The 19,374-nt window shown below is 36.7% G+C and overlaps 1 protein-coding gene across 3 annotated transcripts in view; it reads left to right on the top strand.

Moving 5' to 3' along the window:
- The window catches only part of TTC28 (tetratricopeptide repeat domain 28), a 333,992-nt gene that overhangs the window by 279,584 nt on the left and 35,034 nt on the right, over nt 1-19,374 (top strand). For all 3 annotated transcript variants that reach the window (XM_072415453.1, XM_072415452.1, XM_072415454.1), the window contains one exon: nt 18,989-19,136. In XM_072415453.1, coding sequence (XP_072271554.1) covers nt 18,989-19,136 — 148 coding nt within the window. The remainder of the gene's footprint in view (nt 1-18,988; nt 19,137-19,374) is intronic.

Here is a 19,374-nt window from a genome sequence, read left to right as displayed (position 1 = left end):
TGGAATATGAGATTGGGTGTTCATTTGTTTCTGTACTAATATAATATTGTTTATACCATGGTTGTCCAACAAAGGCCTTTTCAATCTCGCACCCAGGTGACATTGGACCATTCTACAGTGGCTACTTTGTTGGCCACGTAATTACCTGCCTGCTACTTGGCTTTTGCAAGTCTAGTTTTAAAGTTTAATATTTGATTTTTTGGTAAGTTTGTATTATCTGCTTTACCTGCTGACTCCTTTTATTTCTAGGTTGCTATACCAAACCTATTATGGTTTCCTGTACATTGGGAGTCTTAGAGACATGATTCTACACCACAGTAATGTATTCTAGGACGTGCTATAACATGAAATATTAGTTTTGCGTTCCTTGAGCCATTTTGAAAACAGGAAAATTCCACCAAACCTTTACATCTCCCCTGATTATTTGACAGTATGCTCAAACACATGTGTCATGTGAGTAAGTGTGCTCTTTATACACCTGGATTACTTTTGATTTCAATTTCTGCAATATCAGAACTTATGGTCTTTATGATCAGTTTACACATATTTTTTTTATAACAATGGTACAAGGTGAGAGACCTTGTATGATGCTTTAATGTCCCTTTTGTTTAAGTCTTTTGAAACATAGGTATTGGAAAAATAGAAGAACAGAGCACTGATTATTTACAGTATTTATAGTCATCTCACCATAGACACAGTGCACAGGCTACAAAGATAATTGTTGTAGTATTATTAGGTCACAAATTAGAGTGAGCCTTGGCAGATCATTCCATTGCTCACCTTGCAGAAATAAGAGTAAAATATTCACTAAAGCCTTCAATAATAAATGGACCATTAATATCTGCCGCTGAATAAACTGGAAAGCTGTAGGATAGAGCACCGAATATATATGATCTAAGCTGTTTCATATCATCTGTAGCTGTTGCATTGTATATTTATTATTAGTATGATACAGTGCTGTACCTTCTCATAATTGGAAAATGTCACTTTAACTTGTGTTGTTTATGGAAAAGTCTTCCTGTTGGTTATGTGTAGCCTGTGGTATAAAAATGGAATAAAAAACAGGCTGAAAGATTGTGTTAAAAATTAGTAAACTATACTAAATTAAAGATTTATTGACTTAGTCAATATATATTCAAGGCTTAAAGTACGAAAGATTTAAACCTCATTTAATGTACAAAGTGAGAAGATCCCAGTAGACATTTGTAATCTGGTCAGTATAAATATAAATATTGTCGACAATAGCACCAAATTCAATTGTGTCTGTTTTATATATATTATGTTTCTAGCTCCTACTCAAAACAGTTTGTTTTTGTTTAAGCCTTACAACCTGGTAAATTAGTCAGATAAAGTTATTTAGGTTGGAGGAAGCAGGTTTTGAAAATTCAGTACCCAGCAAAGACAGTTAAAGCTGATTTGCAGGTAGATATAAAATGAACAAATTATAGCAGCTCCATATTCATTAAAATATAACTGAATGTATTTTTTTCTTGAATGGAAGAAGTGTATGTTCCTCAATTTTATCTGGTATCAGCTTTTGGCAGTCTTTAATACAGCAAAGCTCAGAATAAGAGAAAAATGCAGAGGGAGCTTTTTTTTTGCACCGCAATGCTCATGTGGTCGCAGAGTGACAGTCATTAGCAAAGTTATCAATCTGTTTCTTTTCCTTTCACTATCCATGATCACTATTTTTATAAATGATCACAAGTTTTTGAATGAACTGGTGATTATACTATTTACCAGCCTTTTATTACTCACCTGTCCCCCGTTCCATTTTGGGTGCTGCCATATTCCTCCTTTTTTTCCTCCTTGTTCTTATCTTCGGCAATCTTGATTCGCTAGGCTGAGATGATGGAACTCCCACACAGACACTCAGAAGCTGATTTAGTTCTGGCAACCGCATGGGAAGCTGCGATGTGCTGATAATCCCAGCAACCAATTCTGAGGAAGCAACTTTGACAGCTGAAAGAAGTGATCAGACAGGAAAGAATGCTTATTACAGAAGGGACATCATCTGTGCTGCTTACTTACTCTATTTAAATGAGTTTCTTATTACCATTTTAGTGTAAGAATTGTGCCAAATAAAGAACTGATCGTCACTATGCGAAATCTGATTGTACCTTTAAAAATCTGGTGTAATAAAAAAGTATAAAATAAATGGTAATCTGTTATTACATCACCACTTCTTTATAAATATTCCTCTTACTACATTAAAACAATGGCCATAACTGTTATTAACATCTCTAAAATATCTTACAAAAAGAAATATTGGATTGTTTAATTCCCATATACAATGTCCTTGGGTTTGGTTGTTTTGTTATTTTAGAACAGATTGTTCTTTTAATTAGTAACATATCCCTACTCCTTTTATTGTAGAAGACAATGTCTCCTTGTAGAGCAGTTTTTTTATCGCTTTGAAAGTTTGATTTTCCTTTAATGGCTTGACATATGCATCGGAATATTGCCTAATCAGTGGGTGGTCTTTGTGGCATTTAGGAGCAGAGCTAATTAGACAAAGACTTCGGAGTTCTAGAAAGCGTGACATCACGAAAGAGACAACACATCTGTGTATTTTGGTGACTATATCATAATTTGACTTTCAGCATTATGCATCACCAACTCTGATGCCTGATATACACGTATGCTGAACAAAGAAATGCCACAGGAAAGACAAAGGGTTTTTTTTGTCATGTTTTTAATCTGCTTGTTTAAAGAGCAATAAAATCCACCGTGTCAGTCGTGCAAAGCAGGCATAAATACATTGCATTTGAAAGTCTAATGTTCCTCAAATCATGGGCAGGTGACACCGCCTATTGAAATTTCACGTTCCTGTTTTCTCTCAAAGCAAAAGAAACTCATTTTTTTTCAGAAAAAATATACTATATGCCATTAACACTTAACTCTTTAGTTCTCCAATAAAGGATTCAACCTTGGCTTTCTTTTTTATTACAAAAGTCATACTTTGTCTTTTATAAAAGCTATCACTTGCAGTAATGTTCCTCTGTCCTCCGGCACATTTTTGTAGGGAATCTCTGATGAGAAATCAAGTGTAGGGTCAGGGTATAATGTGGTTCAATAAAACAAGGATGAAAATGCTGCATCTCGAAGCACTATATAATGGCCAATACATTCTTAAGAACTGTGTAATAATATTATGGTAATGATATTCCAAATATGTGCAGAACTTTTCAGCAGTTAAAGAAACCCAAAGTTACTGAACATTGTGCTTGTATTTAGAATATATAAAATGGTACTGCTGCACATGTGATGCTAGGAAAAAATTTGACCAGTGATTTGTTCTTTTACCACTTCTAGTACTATAAATTAGTTTCATACTGTGATCAGCAAATATAATTAGTTATTGATCAAAAACTTGATCAGCCTAGCTATTTTTTTTTTTCTGAGAAAAGCATTATGTATATTACTTGCAAATGATATGAATTAGGTCAAAACTATCAATACAACTTTGCTAGATCTTTTTCCTTTCCAATCTTCCCATTCTTGGGTTATTGGGAGGGTGAGTTTGGAGCTGCTCTTTAAGAGCCATTCATCTAAAAATATCAAAGTAAAGTGAATCATTGACCCCGTTATTCTCCAGTGAACTTGACTATCTCCATATCTGCTGTTTCTGCAAACCCATACTAGGCAGAATAAGATATTTTTCTGCTTACTGGATTAGTAAAGCCACCAAATGATTGCTGAATTTTCAAGCCCTGATACTCATTGAATACATTCTTTTAGCAGCCAGTTTTTACAGGTCTCTCTTCTTTTATCAGCTAATGCAATCTATAGACAAGAGGGTGGCATATGTTAAATGCCAAGTTAGAGGTCTAGTTGGCTTTTTAAATAGAAGATTTTATGGTTGCATTTTGTTAATGTTGCAAGCTTCCTAAATATAGAAATGGGTGAAAGAAAGCATCCGCAGTAAGTCGAATATGTGTTCTAGTTTCTAATAAAAGTGAATTTGGCCAGGCTAAACTATTACTACTAAAGGACTTGTGCCTTGTAGTGCCTATAAACTCCTGTGTTTGTTTTCATATCAACATTTATTTTTTTTATTCTTCATGTGTATTCTTAGATATTGGCTGTACATATTGAGCCTGATTTAATAAAGCTCTACAAGACTGGAGAGGATAGACTATCATGGGAGAAACTGGGTGATCAAGCAAACCTGGATTGGATTTCTTAAAAATCATTTTCTATTAGTTGGCATATGTGTTCAATCCAGCACCAAGTCCATTCTAGGTTTGCTTGATCTCATGATACTCTTATCTTCTCCAGTATTGGAGTTCTTTAATAAATAAGGAAATGATAACTTAGGTTCTCCCCAAGTCATGACAGTTCCACTTGGCTAGTGGACGCACTAAGTTTATTTAAATTTGTACTTTAAGTGTAATTATTTTTTCATAGTTTAAACCTACTAAATCTTAAAAATAATGTACCGGGGTCTGTACACATTCATAGCTTGATGTGAACTGAGTTTAACCTTTGGGCAAACTAGAAAATGTTATACAGTGATTACATTACCGATTCAGTAACTGGATGGCATACCCATATTGGTTCTGAGAACCAGTTTTTATTTTCCTGGAAATCTCATACATATTGTAATATTTATAGTATCATACAATAACAATTAAAATATAAACATGTCTTTAATGTACCTGCAGCACTTTAGAGCCTACCTCATTTCCTGGTTGATGGGCACCATCTAGCCCTTTTCTCACCACCCATTTTGTCCCTGGTCTTCCTCATTCAGTGGACTCCATTATAGAGGCTGAGCATCATATGGGCAGCAGGGTAACTCGAGGTAAGTACTCTGGCCTTTTTTCAGCACTAGGTCCCAGGTTTGGATCTTGGCCAGGACACTATCTGCATGGAGTTTGCAGGTTCTCCCCATGTTTGCGTGGGTTTCCTCTGGGAACTCCAGTTTCCTACAATGTAGGGACAGATTGTGAGCCCCTTTGAAGGACAGTTAGTGACATGACATTGGACTTTGTACAGCGCTGCGTAATATTATGGTGCTATATAAATACTGTGTAATAATAATAATATGAGGGTGTTACCTATGGCAGTCTGCATGCAAATAGAATCTGCTTAGGAATGCCCACTGCTCCAGAAACCCCTTGTAAGCCGTACAGAGGCAGGACATTAAAGTTTTCAGGAAGCAATGTACGGCAGCCTTTCAGCCCCTCCCACCAGCCATGGTCTGCCTATATTGCTTAGAGATCCCCTGATCTTTGCATCTAAAATATTTTATTTAAAGAAAACAAGTTGTAAAATGTATTAGGCATATTGATGAGGGGGGGGGGGGGAACAAAAACAAAATGCAGAATATTAAATTTTAGGTTGAAAATAAATCTTTGCAAACCCTTGTTTTTGGAATTCAACATAAATGATTCCTAATGTCATCCCACATTTTAGTCATATTACTGAATAGAAACAGCTTGCATAACAAATACCAGACAGAGCAATGATCATTATTAATGAGAAAATTTGTAAACCTTTGAGATAATAACTAATGGGGGTAAAAGGAATCAGATAAATTACAAAAAATTTTAAAGGTTCTCGTAGAATAAAATGTTAAACTCATAAAATTACAAAGGTATACAAAAACATTTGTCTTTATAAGCTCATTGTAAGGTAGTGGTCATCATGCAAAGAAAAAGTGCAGAAGACATTCTGTATTTTCAAATTAGAATCCTAGCATTCGTCCCAGCTGGTCATTTGGGTTTAAAATCCCAAAATTTTCATGAACTGAAACACTTTTGAGTGGAAGAATAGTGAAAAAAGCTGTTTGATACTGATCAGGTAATTCAGATTACCAGCTACAGAAATTGGGCAACATTTGTGCAGATACTTGGTCTAGGGCTTGACATATTTTTTCCATCAGTGGCCTTAATAGTTTAAACCATTTAGTCAATAAGGCTATGGCAGTTTAAAACACTGTGTGTGTTTAAACACTCCTATTTATTATAAACATAAAGATTAGGTCATATTTTAGAAGACATAGCTGTGGAAAATGTCTTAGGGAGCACAAACTTTCTTTCACTCCCGTTCTGAGGATTTCCCATTCCCTGGTTCTAATGAACATATCTACCCTTGAGGGAAGAGCAGTGGGGGCTGTCCTTGCTGGCACATGCAATGATGGATAGCATATTGATAGTGGAGGTGTTAGGCCCTGATCTGTGACCCCTGACCACTCTCAAACTGCTTGCAGATGGCAGCGCATATTTTACTTTTCACAATTCCTGACAGACAAATAAAAAGTCACAATAACATAGCATTCATTTGGTCTTCTTTGCTTGAACATGTGTGAGCTTTATGATCATGGGAATACACAAAGCATGCCATATCAGACTGAAATAAGATTTTCTTGTGCTAATATGTATCACTTAAATATAACCTATTACACAGATTAATTCATGTATATTGGTGCACAGCTATGGTGTTCTTTGCTTGAACATATGTGAACTTTATGGTCATGAAAATACACAAAGCACGCTATAGCAGACTGCAATAAGATTTTCTTGTGCTAAAATGGCCAAACCTATACGGACCTGTAATGTGATTAATAAAAGAAAATTCATGTACAACGTAACGGTTAAGTTATGGCAGTATCTGTCATTACTGACCAGTAAAACAGCATAGTAATGTATAGGCAGAGTAAAGAACACGTCATAGTAAAAGAACCATAAAGTCTAAGGGATTCTCTAGGATATCTCTTAGCATTCCTTTTGCATCTATGTCTTGTTTGATTTAATGCTGGCTTAGGTACTCTTATCTTTATTATAGATATATTGTTCTGTACTACATAGCAGAGTTAACACCCAGCAAAACTAGCAGTCCAGAACGTAAAGAGCCAGAGGGGATGTTCCAGACAGTATTAAATCAATACCATTTTGCTTTAATTTCATTTCAGTGATTTCCTCATTAATGGTAGCTAGTTGTGCTAAATGAGTCATATTTGGTTCCCTGCTGTCACTGTTTAGAGACAGCAAAAGCAGCACTAATATGCTCTTGTTTTGAGATGAATTCTAGAATTGTGAACATGTATGCTATTGCAGCTCCATTTAACATCTAGTGCAGAGGCAGACATCGGGAGGTGAAAAGTGTCCAGGTGCATGATGGCCCCGAACCCTCCTCAGCCAACAGGGGCCCCTTACCAGGTCCCTAAGTCAGTTCAGCTGGGTGGGGGGCAAGACAGTTCTGCACAGGGGCCCACTGTTGGCTATGTTCAGCACTGGTTTAATAGCCAGGACAGACTGAGTTATACTATAATAACCAAAATGGTTAAATTAACTTTTTTGTCCTCGTCGGTCTTATTCACCCTAGATGCTTTACTGTGTGTTTAAATGTATTTTTGGACAGTAAAATACATGAACAATAGAGAAAAAATTGTCATTGTGTATATAAGAACCTTTTAAAACTGCATTTTGAGGGCATTGACCCATCTAAACCAAACAAATAAAACCGATAATACACCCTATGCATGTGTTTTGGTGCACAATTATGAAAGACATTGTTGTTGTCTGAAAATGAGAAAACAAAAATGTCCCACTAGTCCATGAAAGAATTCAGTTTATTATGCTACAGTGATTTAAACAATTATGTGCACAGACAGTTGTCTGAAACAATTAGAGTAAGGTGTATTGGATCGTTTCTGCCAAAGCATGGGTATCCTTACCTAAAAGTGAAGTACATTTGTTTATTTTATTTTTACCCTTAAAGCTGAACTAAATTTAAACAGATAAATACACAGATGGAACACATAAAAGGGAACTGTTTAATCTGTAAACAATTTGTCCATTTGTTTTTCCCATAGAATATTGAAAGTTGCACAGATTTGCAGGTCTTGCCTTCCCCTCAGCCAGTGACTGAACAGAGTAAATAAAAACAGTAAAAATAATAAGTTCATTTTTTTATTAATATTTAGTAATAAATGAATACAAGGCTGTAGTAAGTTGTTTTTATCTAGAGTTTAGCTTCAAGCAATAGCTACAATAATACATAAATCCAAGAGGGTATAGTCTTACTGTTTATCGGCCATTAAAACTACAATGATTAACACAGGAATATCAAAGCTGCCTGATAAGGAGATTTTATAGGTTGAAAAACTGATTATTCTACTGTAGTGATGAAGTAATTGCAGATCACAGATCCAATATAGGGAGAAGTGCAGATGCAGATCTCAATCCCTTCATAAAAAAGACAAAGATTCAACCTTGTACTAAACAAGTTTTTTTCCAACATGTTTTTACCTATAGAGTATGCTTCAGTTACAAGAAGTCGTACTTAAGGTTGGTAGTATTGTTTGCTATCTTGGGCTGTTTTGGGCCATCTTTAGTTGTATAACTGTCATTTGTACCTTTGGTAAAGATGTCTTTGTCATTTGACACATGCAAAAGTGAGAGTTGTACTTTCTCTGCTTTAACCCTAGTAAAAAAGACCCAATCACTATAACTAACCACCAGTAGACCCAACGTTCTTGCCATATTTGTGCTTTAGTGATTTCCTGTTAGTACCATTCTTATACCAATATTTGTGTAAAGTGGTGGTTTTCAGACAACATACACTGTATATGCAAGGTATCTTTACGTCCTATGCTTGGCATGTGAAATGACACAAGGTATAAATGGACACCAATCCCAAAAAAGAGTGTGAGAAATTGCATGAATAAGCCAGAGGAGTCTTCCAGCATTGGCTGCATTGGGATCCACGTCAGATGAAATAAAACGCCCCTTCTGGTAAACTAGTACTGTGTTGAACTGCACAGCCTCATAGACAGTAAAGGAAAGCGTGTACAGCACGTCCTGGCAGTGGTAGTGCTTATCCTCTGACAAATGGATCATCTGACGGTCTGATCATTACATTAAGAATGATGAGATTTCTCAAGTGTAGCTATTTATAGACATCGGCATTGTTCAAACTGTATCAGTATGAGATGCAGATTAATATCTCTGCTAAATGATTTTAAAACCTTTTTTTTAACATCATGAAAGGAACATTTTATTGAGTACTCCAATTATGTGCCAATTTTTTCTCAAGTACTTAGTAAATTATGTAAATCTATTCCAAGTACTTCTTACGTCTTTATGTGTATAAATATTTACCAAATATTCAGTATACAGGAAAAGAATGAATCCAGCGTTATTTTAAGGTACAACATTATACATTACAAGCCCTCGCCTGTGGCTCCTATTCCTTCCTGTTACCTAGGTTTTCATTTTAATCGAGTAAAGGTCAGCACAAAACGAATTGCCATCCAAAGTTCTCCATGTGGTTGTGATTAAATGGAAATTCCATGTCAGATTATTTTAACACAGATGTCACATTATTATAACAGTAGCAGATTGTTCAGGCTGTACAACTACAGTATATAACTTATTTTCAGCTGTTCTTAGTGATTTGTTTGAGCCATTGAGTAAAAGACAAACAGGCTAGTATATGCTTCTCTTCTAATGTCATCTGGTATGTCTCCTATACCTGATACTCACACATTGGATTGCAGTCAGACTGGAGACATAAATGGATAGTTAAGAATCATTTTTTCTAGTAATTTTGCATGCTCCTACTGCAGAATAGATGAGATAATGCAGATGGCACTGAATTTGTCTTTAACAATAGCAATACCTTCAAACAAATATCAAACACAGCTGACTATTTCATAGGGAAAGATAAACCAGGAGTGTGTACATTTACTTTTTAATATATGAATCATAACTGGGTCAAGCTGAAATAAACTAAAATAATCCATGAATTGCCCCTTTTCAAGTGTAATAAAAAGTGTATTGAACTGTGTATAGATACAGTTGGTGCATATAGTTCAGTGATTAGGTAAACTTTGGACACAAAGTAAGTACATAGTGTAAGCACATATTGGATTTGTCTTCACTAGAGTACAAAAAGTAATCAGTGTTAATGGACTTAATAATTGACACCAACTTCAAACTGTACATAACTGGACTGATTTCACTTCACTGGGTCAAGGAAAAGAAAGCAAAAATATAATTAGGTTTTCCCTTTCAAGTGAAATATGCACTATAATGCAAGGTCTGTTTTGTTACATACAGGGCCCTTCTCCTATCTAAAACCCACATTCCCGAAGAAAGGTTAGAAAGACAGCATGTAGCAAAAATTAATCTCATGGATCTGAAGAAAGGTTAGAAAAAAAAGGCACCTAGGGAAAGATAATCTCATGGGTATATGGAAAGGTTAGAAAAACCATGGCACCTAGGGAAAGTTAATCTCATGGTTATATGGAAAGCATAGGAAAACCATGGCACCTAGGAAATTTATTCTCATGGGTATATGGAAAGGTTAGAAAAACCATGGCACCTAGGGAACATTAATCTCATGGGTATATGGAAAGGTTAGGAATACAATGGCACCTAGGAAAGTTAATCTTATGGGTGTCACGCTTGGGGGGACAGGGCCACTAGGGGGCACTGCGGCTTGCACGGAGGTGATGTGAGCCCTGAAAAGGGCCAAGGCACAGAGTCTAACAGTAACCAGGTCTTCTCCAGAGCCTCTAGTGGTTAGGATGTTTGTGTTGTGGTCCTTGGGCACACCAGGGTGGGCAAGATGAAACAAGGTACCACATCACTAGGCAGAAGAATTGTCAAGGAAGGCTGGGGTTGAGGCAGGCAGCAAGCAAGGGAGGTCAGGTCACAAGCCAGGAGTCAAATACCAGGGATCCAGGAAATGGACACCGGTGACACAGGGGCCACCGCAGACAAAGGGAACACAGGAGACACTGGAAGCAACAGGAGCAACAGGTGACACAGGGATAACCACAGACAGAGAAGAACACTGGAACAGCACAAGGGAACTGATGGGGAAACATTAGACTGGGCCACAAGGGGTTAATACAGGACCTGGCAAGGGGAAGCACTGCATTAACCAGTGAACAGGTGAACAGGGAATAATTCTCAGCAGAACTAGGGGGCTTGGCACTAGTGGAGACATGTTGAATGAGCGCTGTGTCTGAGCTAGCTAAATAGCCAAGGGTGATTGAGAGGCTATTTCCTAAATGGCCGGTGGGAGGGGCGATACTGAATAAATCTGGAGAGCAAGTGCACCCAGACTCAAAACTGCAGGCATGCGCAGGAGAGAGACGCCTGCGCTTTAGTGAGGAAGAGTTAAGTGTGACAATGGGTATATGGAAGGTTACAAAAACCATAGCACATAGGAAAAGATAATCTCATGGGTCTAAAGAAAGGTTCAGAAGACCATGGTACCTAGGGGAAAGTTCATTTTTGGTTCTGAGCACAACAACACCTAGAGAAAGGTAATCTCATGAGTCTGAAAAAAGGTTAGACCACAGCACCTACACAAGTAATTTCATCGTTTACAATCCTTCCTATGTGATTTTCCAAATCCTGAGGGGCCAAAATCTAAGGAGATGATCCTGCACTGAGCTGGAGTTTCTTTTTGCAGGATTTTAGATACTTAGCATTTTCTGTTCAGTGCAGAAGTTAGTTGTTAGGAACGCATATTCTATATTGCACACAGGTGTATTTTTATAGCTATATTACTGAATTTTTAGAAGCATGAAGGAATCAGTATGTAATAAGCGAACCTTGTTTTTTAGTGTAAGGTTCTATTTAAAGGGTAAGCTAACCTAAACTAAATTTTACTACAGCCATGTTTTCTTTCCTCAACCTTCGTATACTCTAGCAAAGAGGATACCTCCTTTACTAGATGTTGCTTAAGCTGTCACAGATAAATTGACTTCACATGTTTTCTACTGAAAAAAAAAACTTTAAAACTGAACTTTATGTTTTAAATACTATAAGCAGTAGATTTATCAAGCCTTGCCTTTTCATACATGGCATAGATTGGTGCTTTATATTTCTATTTTTGCACAAAGAAACCCAAACAACTAAGACACAGCATGGAAAATTCTGTAGCATTGTTTTTAATGTTACAAAATGCAAAACACATGTAAACCAGATGCAAATAGCATGCAAAATGAATCCTTTTTTATAACACGCAACACAGAAAAAGAACCCTAAAAGTTACCACATGCATTAAAGATTTTTTTTCAGCTGTCAGATTCCAACATTTATTTGGTTGATCTAGAAGTAATATCTAAAAAACTCTTTACTATCCTACACATGCATACCTACCTACATGCTGGGATTGGGCATTTAGTAATTTTGCCATTTTGCCAATTTTTTAAAGTGACTGACTCCAGTGATTTTCACTGAAGGTAATCTCTCGTCGTAATGTATATTTTTTAAATGTTATTTTTGTGATTTTTTTAATTATGCTTATCCTACACTGTTTGAGTTACTGCCATAGAACAGGCATGCAGGTTATAAGATCAGATTTTTTTTTTTTGCTCACTAGCTGCATGCTTGTTTTAGCTCATTGATCCACTAGACAGTGAAATGAGGATCCGGATGCCTTCCCAATGTGGGCATCCATATTACTGTCAGCGGTGGCGTCTCTTTCTTTCCTCCAAAGATCCTTCTAATGACAATAAAATATTTAGTTTGTATATTTGTGGCTGATGTATTATTGCTGCATTGTTCTGCTAGGAAATGAATCAATGTATGCATGCGTAGTGAGATAGTGAAGGTATAAAAAACAAAGCTTGGCTTTTTAGAGAAGAAGAGCTATCATCTGTTGTCAGCACAGAACAAAAACTTAGCAGCCTCCTGAGTGTTTGGCAGGATCACCGGTGGTATTCTGGACTTACAGCGTATAAGAGTTCTGTGCATGGGAATGTTTGCGTGTACTGGAGTGTACTGCATAGGTATTTTTATCATTTTGCTCAGCATACCTGATAACTCCACTAGCTGCAAAGGAAAGATATACTATGATCATTGAAGTAAATGTCCTTATCAGTTAGAGAAGTTTCATCATCTTTGGGCCCATCTATGACTATCTTTAACCAGTAATAGACATTGTATATGACCTTTTTCTTTAAAAATTCCCAGTGCTCAATAGTTGTTCTGCACTTCCCATTCATGTCTTATGGCACAGTGCACCAGTCTCGGAAGCGTTGAAGCTCAGCGCAATGTTATTCTCCTGCTTTACCATTCAGTGGAAGAGACAGGCCAGAAAGCACAGAGAGGTAATGATTTATACTGCTCTTCTATATTTGAACTAATAAAAGAATATCCTTGGTGAGGCAAACTGATAAATGCAGGATACAATGATGTGATCATCTCTTTTAAAATGAAACAATCTCTACTGATTAGACATATCAATTCTGCTGTAATAGATGGTGCGCCTTTAATTATTTAATGGCCAGTATTCAGCTAAGCAGTGCCATCTTCTGGAAGATAACATGATTTAGAACGCTTTCAACACTATTCAGTAATTACTACAATTTATGATAAACCTTTAATCTGCCTGCTTTGACTCAAGGAATTAGAGTGGTTATATATTTATATAGTGGTTTTAAAGTTGATTACATTGATGGGATATTATCCCAATGGTGCTTCACAGGCATTTTAGTGCAAATCAAAATCCAGTAGAGAGGCATCAAGAAGTGCTGGGGATGTGAGCAGTATATGAACCATTGCTTTTAAGTGTTGAAGTTTATTCCTACCACTCAGTTATATATTGATTTTACCACCTTTTATTTTACTCTTACTTTCAGCGTGCAGATTAGTGTCTTGTAAATCACAAACACTCTGTGTCTGTCTGCCAGTCTATCTACATACTATACTTGAAAATGTCTTTGTGTGTGTATATATATATATATATATATATATATTTCAATATCCTATCTTATGTTATATTTCTTTCTATAATACATACTAGCAGAAGTGTGCTGGTATGTCCTGCAAAGCCCCCACCAGAAGGATGGGATGACTTTTTGTGGCAAGCTGGTGTAGATTTACAGAGACTTATGGAGGTTATATTTATAGTAACTACATACCTACTATTACTATTTTATCAGCTTACTTAAATGTTTATTAGCCTTAAAATATGATGTGTGAGCCAGAAATTCATTTGTTCAGTGTGTTTTGTTTATATCCTAAGTGAAGAAAATATAAACTATTTAAAAGAAAGATGTGCATGCCAATGCAAATTTGGTGGTTCAATGACACCCTTCTGCAGTCTGCTAAAAGAAGACTATCTACTTATCTTTCTGGTGGTTTATGGAAAACCTACTGCTCCACTGCTTTCTGATCTTTGCAAAGGCAGCTTAAGAAGACTACCAACAGGACAAGAACCCTGATTTTCCTGTGCTGTAGTTTTATGGCTTCTAAACCCCCCCAAGAATGTAATACAGTACAGCTGTACAGTTTTTTTTATCTGGAGGTCCTGACAATTATACACTTTCTGTGTCAGGGTGACAACACTAACTATTACAGGACAGAAAGAGGGGTAGGAGGAGAAAAGACCATAAACTATCACTATAACATAAGGAAGGAAGTGTTCTGTAGTCCATAGATAGGCCTGTAAACAATGGGCAGAGTGCAAAGGAAGTTATGAGCTTGGATTCTGAAGGAATAAACAGGTATTTTTACACCTATCAAGTAGACACATAAAATGTTTTTAGTGATGTATGTATACAGTGTAAGTAGTTAACAGATACTTGCTGTCTCCATTGCTTGATGCTATCATAAATCCTGGTTGTGCTGGAGGAGCCATGGAACATAAATTTCACTCTAGAACCTAACTTACTCTATACTTGCCTTTCTAAATACTTTGTAAACTGAGCCTAAAAAGTCCACTCTAAAGTTGATGTGATCAGAATTTAGTACTGGAAGCCCAAGCTATACTGTGAACTTTCAATACCCAAATGATGACCTCATTCTGATAAATGTAAATATGCGCTGAAGGAAACAGTATCATCGCTCATGGACTTGGTCTGCTATTGCTCATACCCGCACTGTATAGCACTGTGGGTTACAATGGTAATAAAGCAGAACATGCAATAAAATAGATGCTCAGAGCCTCTCGAGTTCCAAAGTGGGCAGTCTAAATCATACAAAATACTTTGTTATCTCAGCTGTATTAAAGCCTGAACTTATGAACTGTTTGCATCTAGTTAATCTTCATCTCTCTTAAAACCTGTTTTTATTCTTGGTTTTCTACCTGTCATTTCTGTGTACAATTTAAACCTAGAAAGTAGACTCGGCCAGTGCCTGGTTTGTGTGGGAAAATCAATAGCAGTTTCAGAAAAGTATACTTGACTATAGAAACAAAGAAGATGCTGTCTCAGCAGCAGTAAGGCAAGTGAAGCAATAAAACCTCCCTTCAAGATAAAAGAAACCATTACTTATTCCGGAGCTCTTTTTATTGAGATAAGAGAGAGAATTGGCCTTTTTCTTACTTATGGAGAAATCTATCCAGCCATAATGCCTTGTTAAACGTTTTTCTTTAAAACTGCTCACCAACTTGCCATTTTTCACTTAGGACATGATTTTGGAAATAAATCATATACATGGCTATACCAAAACTGTGACATTTGTTGTTGTAAAGTATGTTTATTGTCATATACAGGAATGGCATAAAATGTGGTTGCCAAATCCCCTCTACTTTATATGTCGTCTTTACAATTGAAACAACTGTGTCCATTAACTTGATCATAGTAATACCACAGATCATTGTGTATCTACAAGGACCAGGCTCTGGGGAGATTTTCCTTTGCTTTGTCTCAATCAGACTACTTTACCAATAGAGGAAGATAGAAAAACATTACCAAAAGGAATACCATCAACATTAAAATCACTCTTGTTTAGTTGAGTAGGGAACCTCTTCAGCTATCAATTTCTGTCTGTGCCTCCTTTTGAGAGTTTAACTCACTTTCTGTACATTGTCTTTAGGACAGGAAGTGAGGAGGAATTTCCCCAATAAAACCTTTATTTCCCAATGCTTCAAGTAAAATAAAAGGCATGATATACATGGTGGGGCTGATTTAAAGAACCTAAAGCACAAATAAACTGGATGGTGTGGGGGAGCTATTGCCATATTCGGCAAGTATGCTGTGGTATGATTATGGCACATAACTACTTTCTTTTTGGTGTCCTCTAGCAATGACACTTCTTGGCATCACCGTATCTCCTGAACCCACCACAATCTCCCATCTCTTGCCAGTCCACAGTGGTCCTCCTCAGGCATTGGGTGATGTAACTCTTGTGTGTGTGTGTAGGAGTTACATTATCACTGGCATTTAGGTCTATTCTTGGCAGGGCCAGCAATAGAAGCAGACGCCACCCTGTATGGAGCATGTACTGTGCGCTGACAAAAAAGGCAATAGGAACCAGGTAAAAGGTTTCTTGCCAAAAGAGGTTATGCAAGTCTTATTTTCCATAAATCTCTACCTCCTGGTGATATTTTGCTCTAGTGAGTTTACTTCTGCATTAAGCCTGTCCTTTTACTCTGCAAGGAACATTTAGCTTGTTGAATAAGGTGAACCTCTGCTGAATTGCAGAATTTACTTATTATTTAATCTAATGCATGGAAAATGGAAAACTCAATAAATCAAGTACTATACCCTATAGTAAATCAAGTACATTGCATACACAGTGGATGACATAATGGATGTAGAGGGTTACAATGTTTAGCGCATGTGTCCATGGGAGCCCAGCTGTGTATACTGCAATCTCTAAACGGAGTCGTGTGCCATTAGGGTAAAAAATGTTATACTCCTACATTTTGGGTGATGCACCAAAATTTATGTGACAGACTTGTTTTTCGATAAGGCCATTGCTCCACTTTTTTGGATTGATAACATTTTTATGGTAAAAAATGAAATATTTAGGAATAGAATAAGGTGTATGACACTCTGCATGCTAAACCTCACACATCCTAAGTAGTTCTTTGTTCATTACAAAATATTAGCAGTATCCAGATTGCCATTAACTATTAAGTTAAATGTTCGGTCATAATTAACTCTGACTTTGTACCTTACATCTGTACAGGTAATGGCTTAATATTGCGGGCAGTATTTCAATAATGAACTTTTCAAAGTGCAAAGATGGGAAAACACGCATGTATTATTCTTCATTTTACTGCGATTCTGTCCTGTCCTCTTCAGATTGTCATAGCAACCCACATTACAGCAGTCTTCCTGAGAAATTTACTGTCTAGCTAGGAGGTGAATTCAGATAAGATTCTCATAATGTTCATAATTGAAACCTCCAATAAAAATATTCAGGGTTACACAGAAGGAAATTAAAATTACGGCATATTTTCAGGTCCTTTTCAGAAAGATATTTAGGATGTGATTATTTTATATTATATTTGTATTATGTTCTTGCCAATTTTATTTAATCTGCATATTGGTTTTACAGAAGAAATGTTATGTAAGTATTGACTGAAGCAAGGAAAAACTGTGAGAAAAAAAAAATGCACCGTGCCTCACAATGAAGGCTTCACATCATAACTCAAAGGGGTGATTCAATATTATCAAGGGAGATAGTATTACCAGAGTATGACGTTCTAACTTATTTTATTTAGGCCCTGTCTTAAGGTACTATTATTAGGCTGGGAGGTTAGGTCGTGGGGGAGTTAGGATTTGTGAAGTTTGCTTTAGACAACATTTAACACAGTAAGAGTAGTGCTCCTAAATACTGTTTGCAGGATCCTTGCAGATTCACTTACCCTAGCAAATGAGCTTGAGCTGAATTCAATCAACCAGTACAAGCAAAAGTCAGTTTTTTTTTAATTTCCTTACCCATGAGTGGGTAAGTGAGAATTCACTTTGTCTAAAATAAGGCAATTCTGAACCTTCAATCAGTTCTACAGGATGTAATGTAATCAGGTATTATATTACTGCAAATTAAGGGACACCAACAGGGTCATGTGTTGTGCCATCATGTGCTATTCATTTACTGACATCTAGCTATTTTATATGGGATGGTAACTGTGTACAGACATCTTTGTAAAGCTGCGTACACACTTCCAATTTTTGTTGTTGGAAAGGATCTTTCACGATCCTTTCCAACGACAAGGGAGTGCACGATGCATGAACGGTGCTGTACATACAGCACCATTCATGCTCTATGGAGAGGGGAGGGGGAGAGCGACGGAGCGGCACCCTGCGGACGATGGACGACACCGACTGTACACACGGCAGATTTTCGCCCGATAATTGGCCGATGCCGATTATCGGGCGATAAAAATCTGACGTGTGTACGTAGCTTAAGTTAGAACAATGCAGAAAGATATTTTCAGAATAAGGGCTGGTGGAATATGTGATACATGGCAAGTTCCAGATGGCTTAAGTTTTATTTACTGAATAATGTCACCAACAGGGAAAATCCCAAAACTGAAGAGGATGAATTAGCATAACAAATGTTTTCCTTCAAAAAAGCTGGTGCTAAACTCCTAATTAAACCCAAAAAGGTCTTAGCACATTTGTGACGAACGAGGATTGTCGTTGGAAATGAACGACCGTCACGGTGGATCTGATTGACTGACGATCGTTAACTATCTATCATGTGTACGGTCGTTCAGTGATCCGCCATGTTTCTGCAATACACTTTCTCCTTTACATGTTACTCCCTGCATCGTTTGAACGATCGAATCAATCGTGTGTACACTATTGGTGACTTATATTTGAACGATCGTAGCGTTACAGCAAGTACAGAATTGTGCAAAATACAATCGTTCAAATATATTTGTGCATGATCTTTGATCAGTCGTAATTATTTGTTTTCTAAAGATAATTATTGGAAGTGTGTACCTAGCTTAAGCCATGGCTGTCCAGCTCCAGTCCCCAAGAGCTAGGATCTGCATATATTTTTATATTTCCTTAACAGACAGCTGTAAATTTTGTAAGGTGTGGTTTACAAAGAGTCAGAAATTTTTATATTAAAATTCTGCCCTGTGGCCATTGAGAACCTAGGTTAGACAGTCCTGTACTAACCTAAATTTGAAACCTGTGAAACCTATATTTTCATTATATTTTATGGTGGGTATAGTATTATGATAAAAAAGTTAAATCTGTTTATGTTTTTATATATGATTGCATACAATATTTAATTTGTTTAAAGTTCTTTTTTTATTTGCTTTTTAGAAGTTGCCAAAGTATGACAAGCCTGTTTAGTAACAACACTATGTCTCCGGTGAAAGATAACACCTCATCTTTGCCTCGAAAACAAAGCTGTCTCAGTAAGCCACCTCTTCGAGCTCTGTATGATCTGCTGCTGGCACCAATGGAAGGGGTAAGGTTATTATATTGTTATGATTGTCTGCTGGAGGTAGCTGACATTGTCTCATCCCATGTACTCCGCACTTGCTTCAGGGAAAACTCAAAATGCATTTTTCTTGCTTTAGTCATCCAGTTGATTGGGGGCAATCTACAGCTAGTTCATACTGAACTTTGTTTTTATTTATTTATTGTTATACTTTCTTTTTTTGGATTATAACTGATCTGTAGTACCATGCAATAGAAAAAGGCAT

Source organism: Pyxicephalus adspersus, chromosome 6, assembly GCF_032062135.1.
Source record: "Pyxicephalus adspersus chromosome 6, UCB_Pads_2.0, whole genome shotgun sequence".
Lineage (NCBI taxonomy): Eukaryota > Metazoa > Chordata > Amphibia > Anura > Pyxicephalidae > Pyxicephalus > Pyxicephalus adspersus.
Note: the sequence above shows the minus strand (reverse complement) of the source record. Positions and strands in the feature narration are given on the sequence as shown.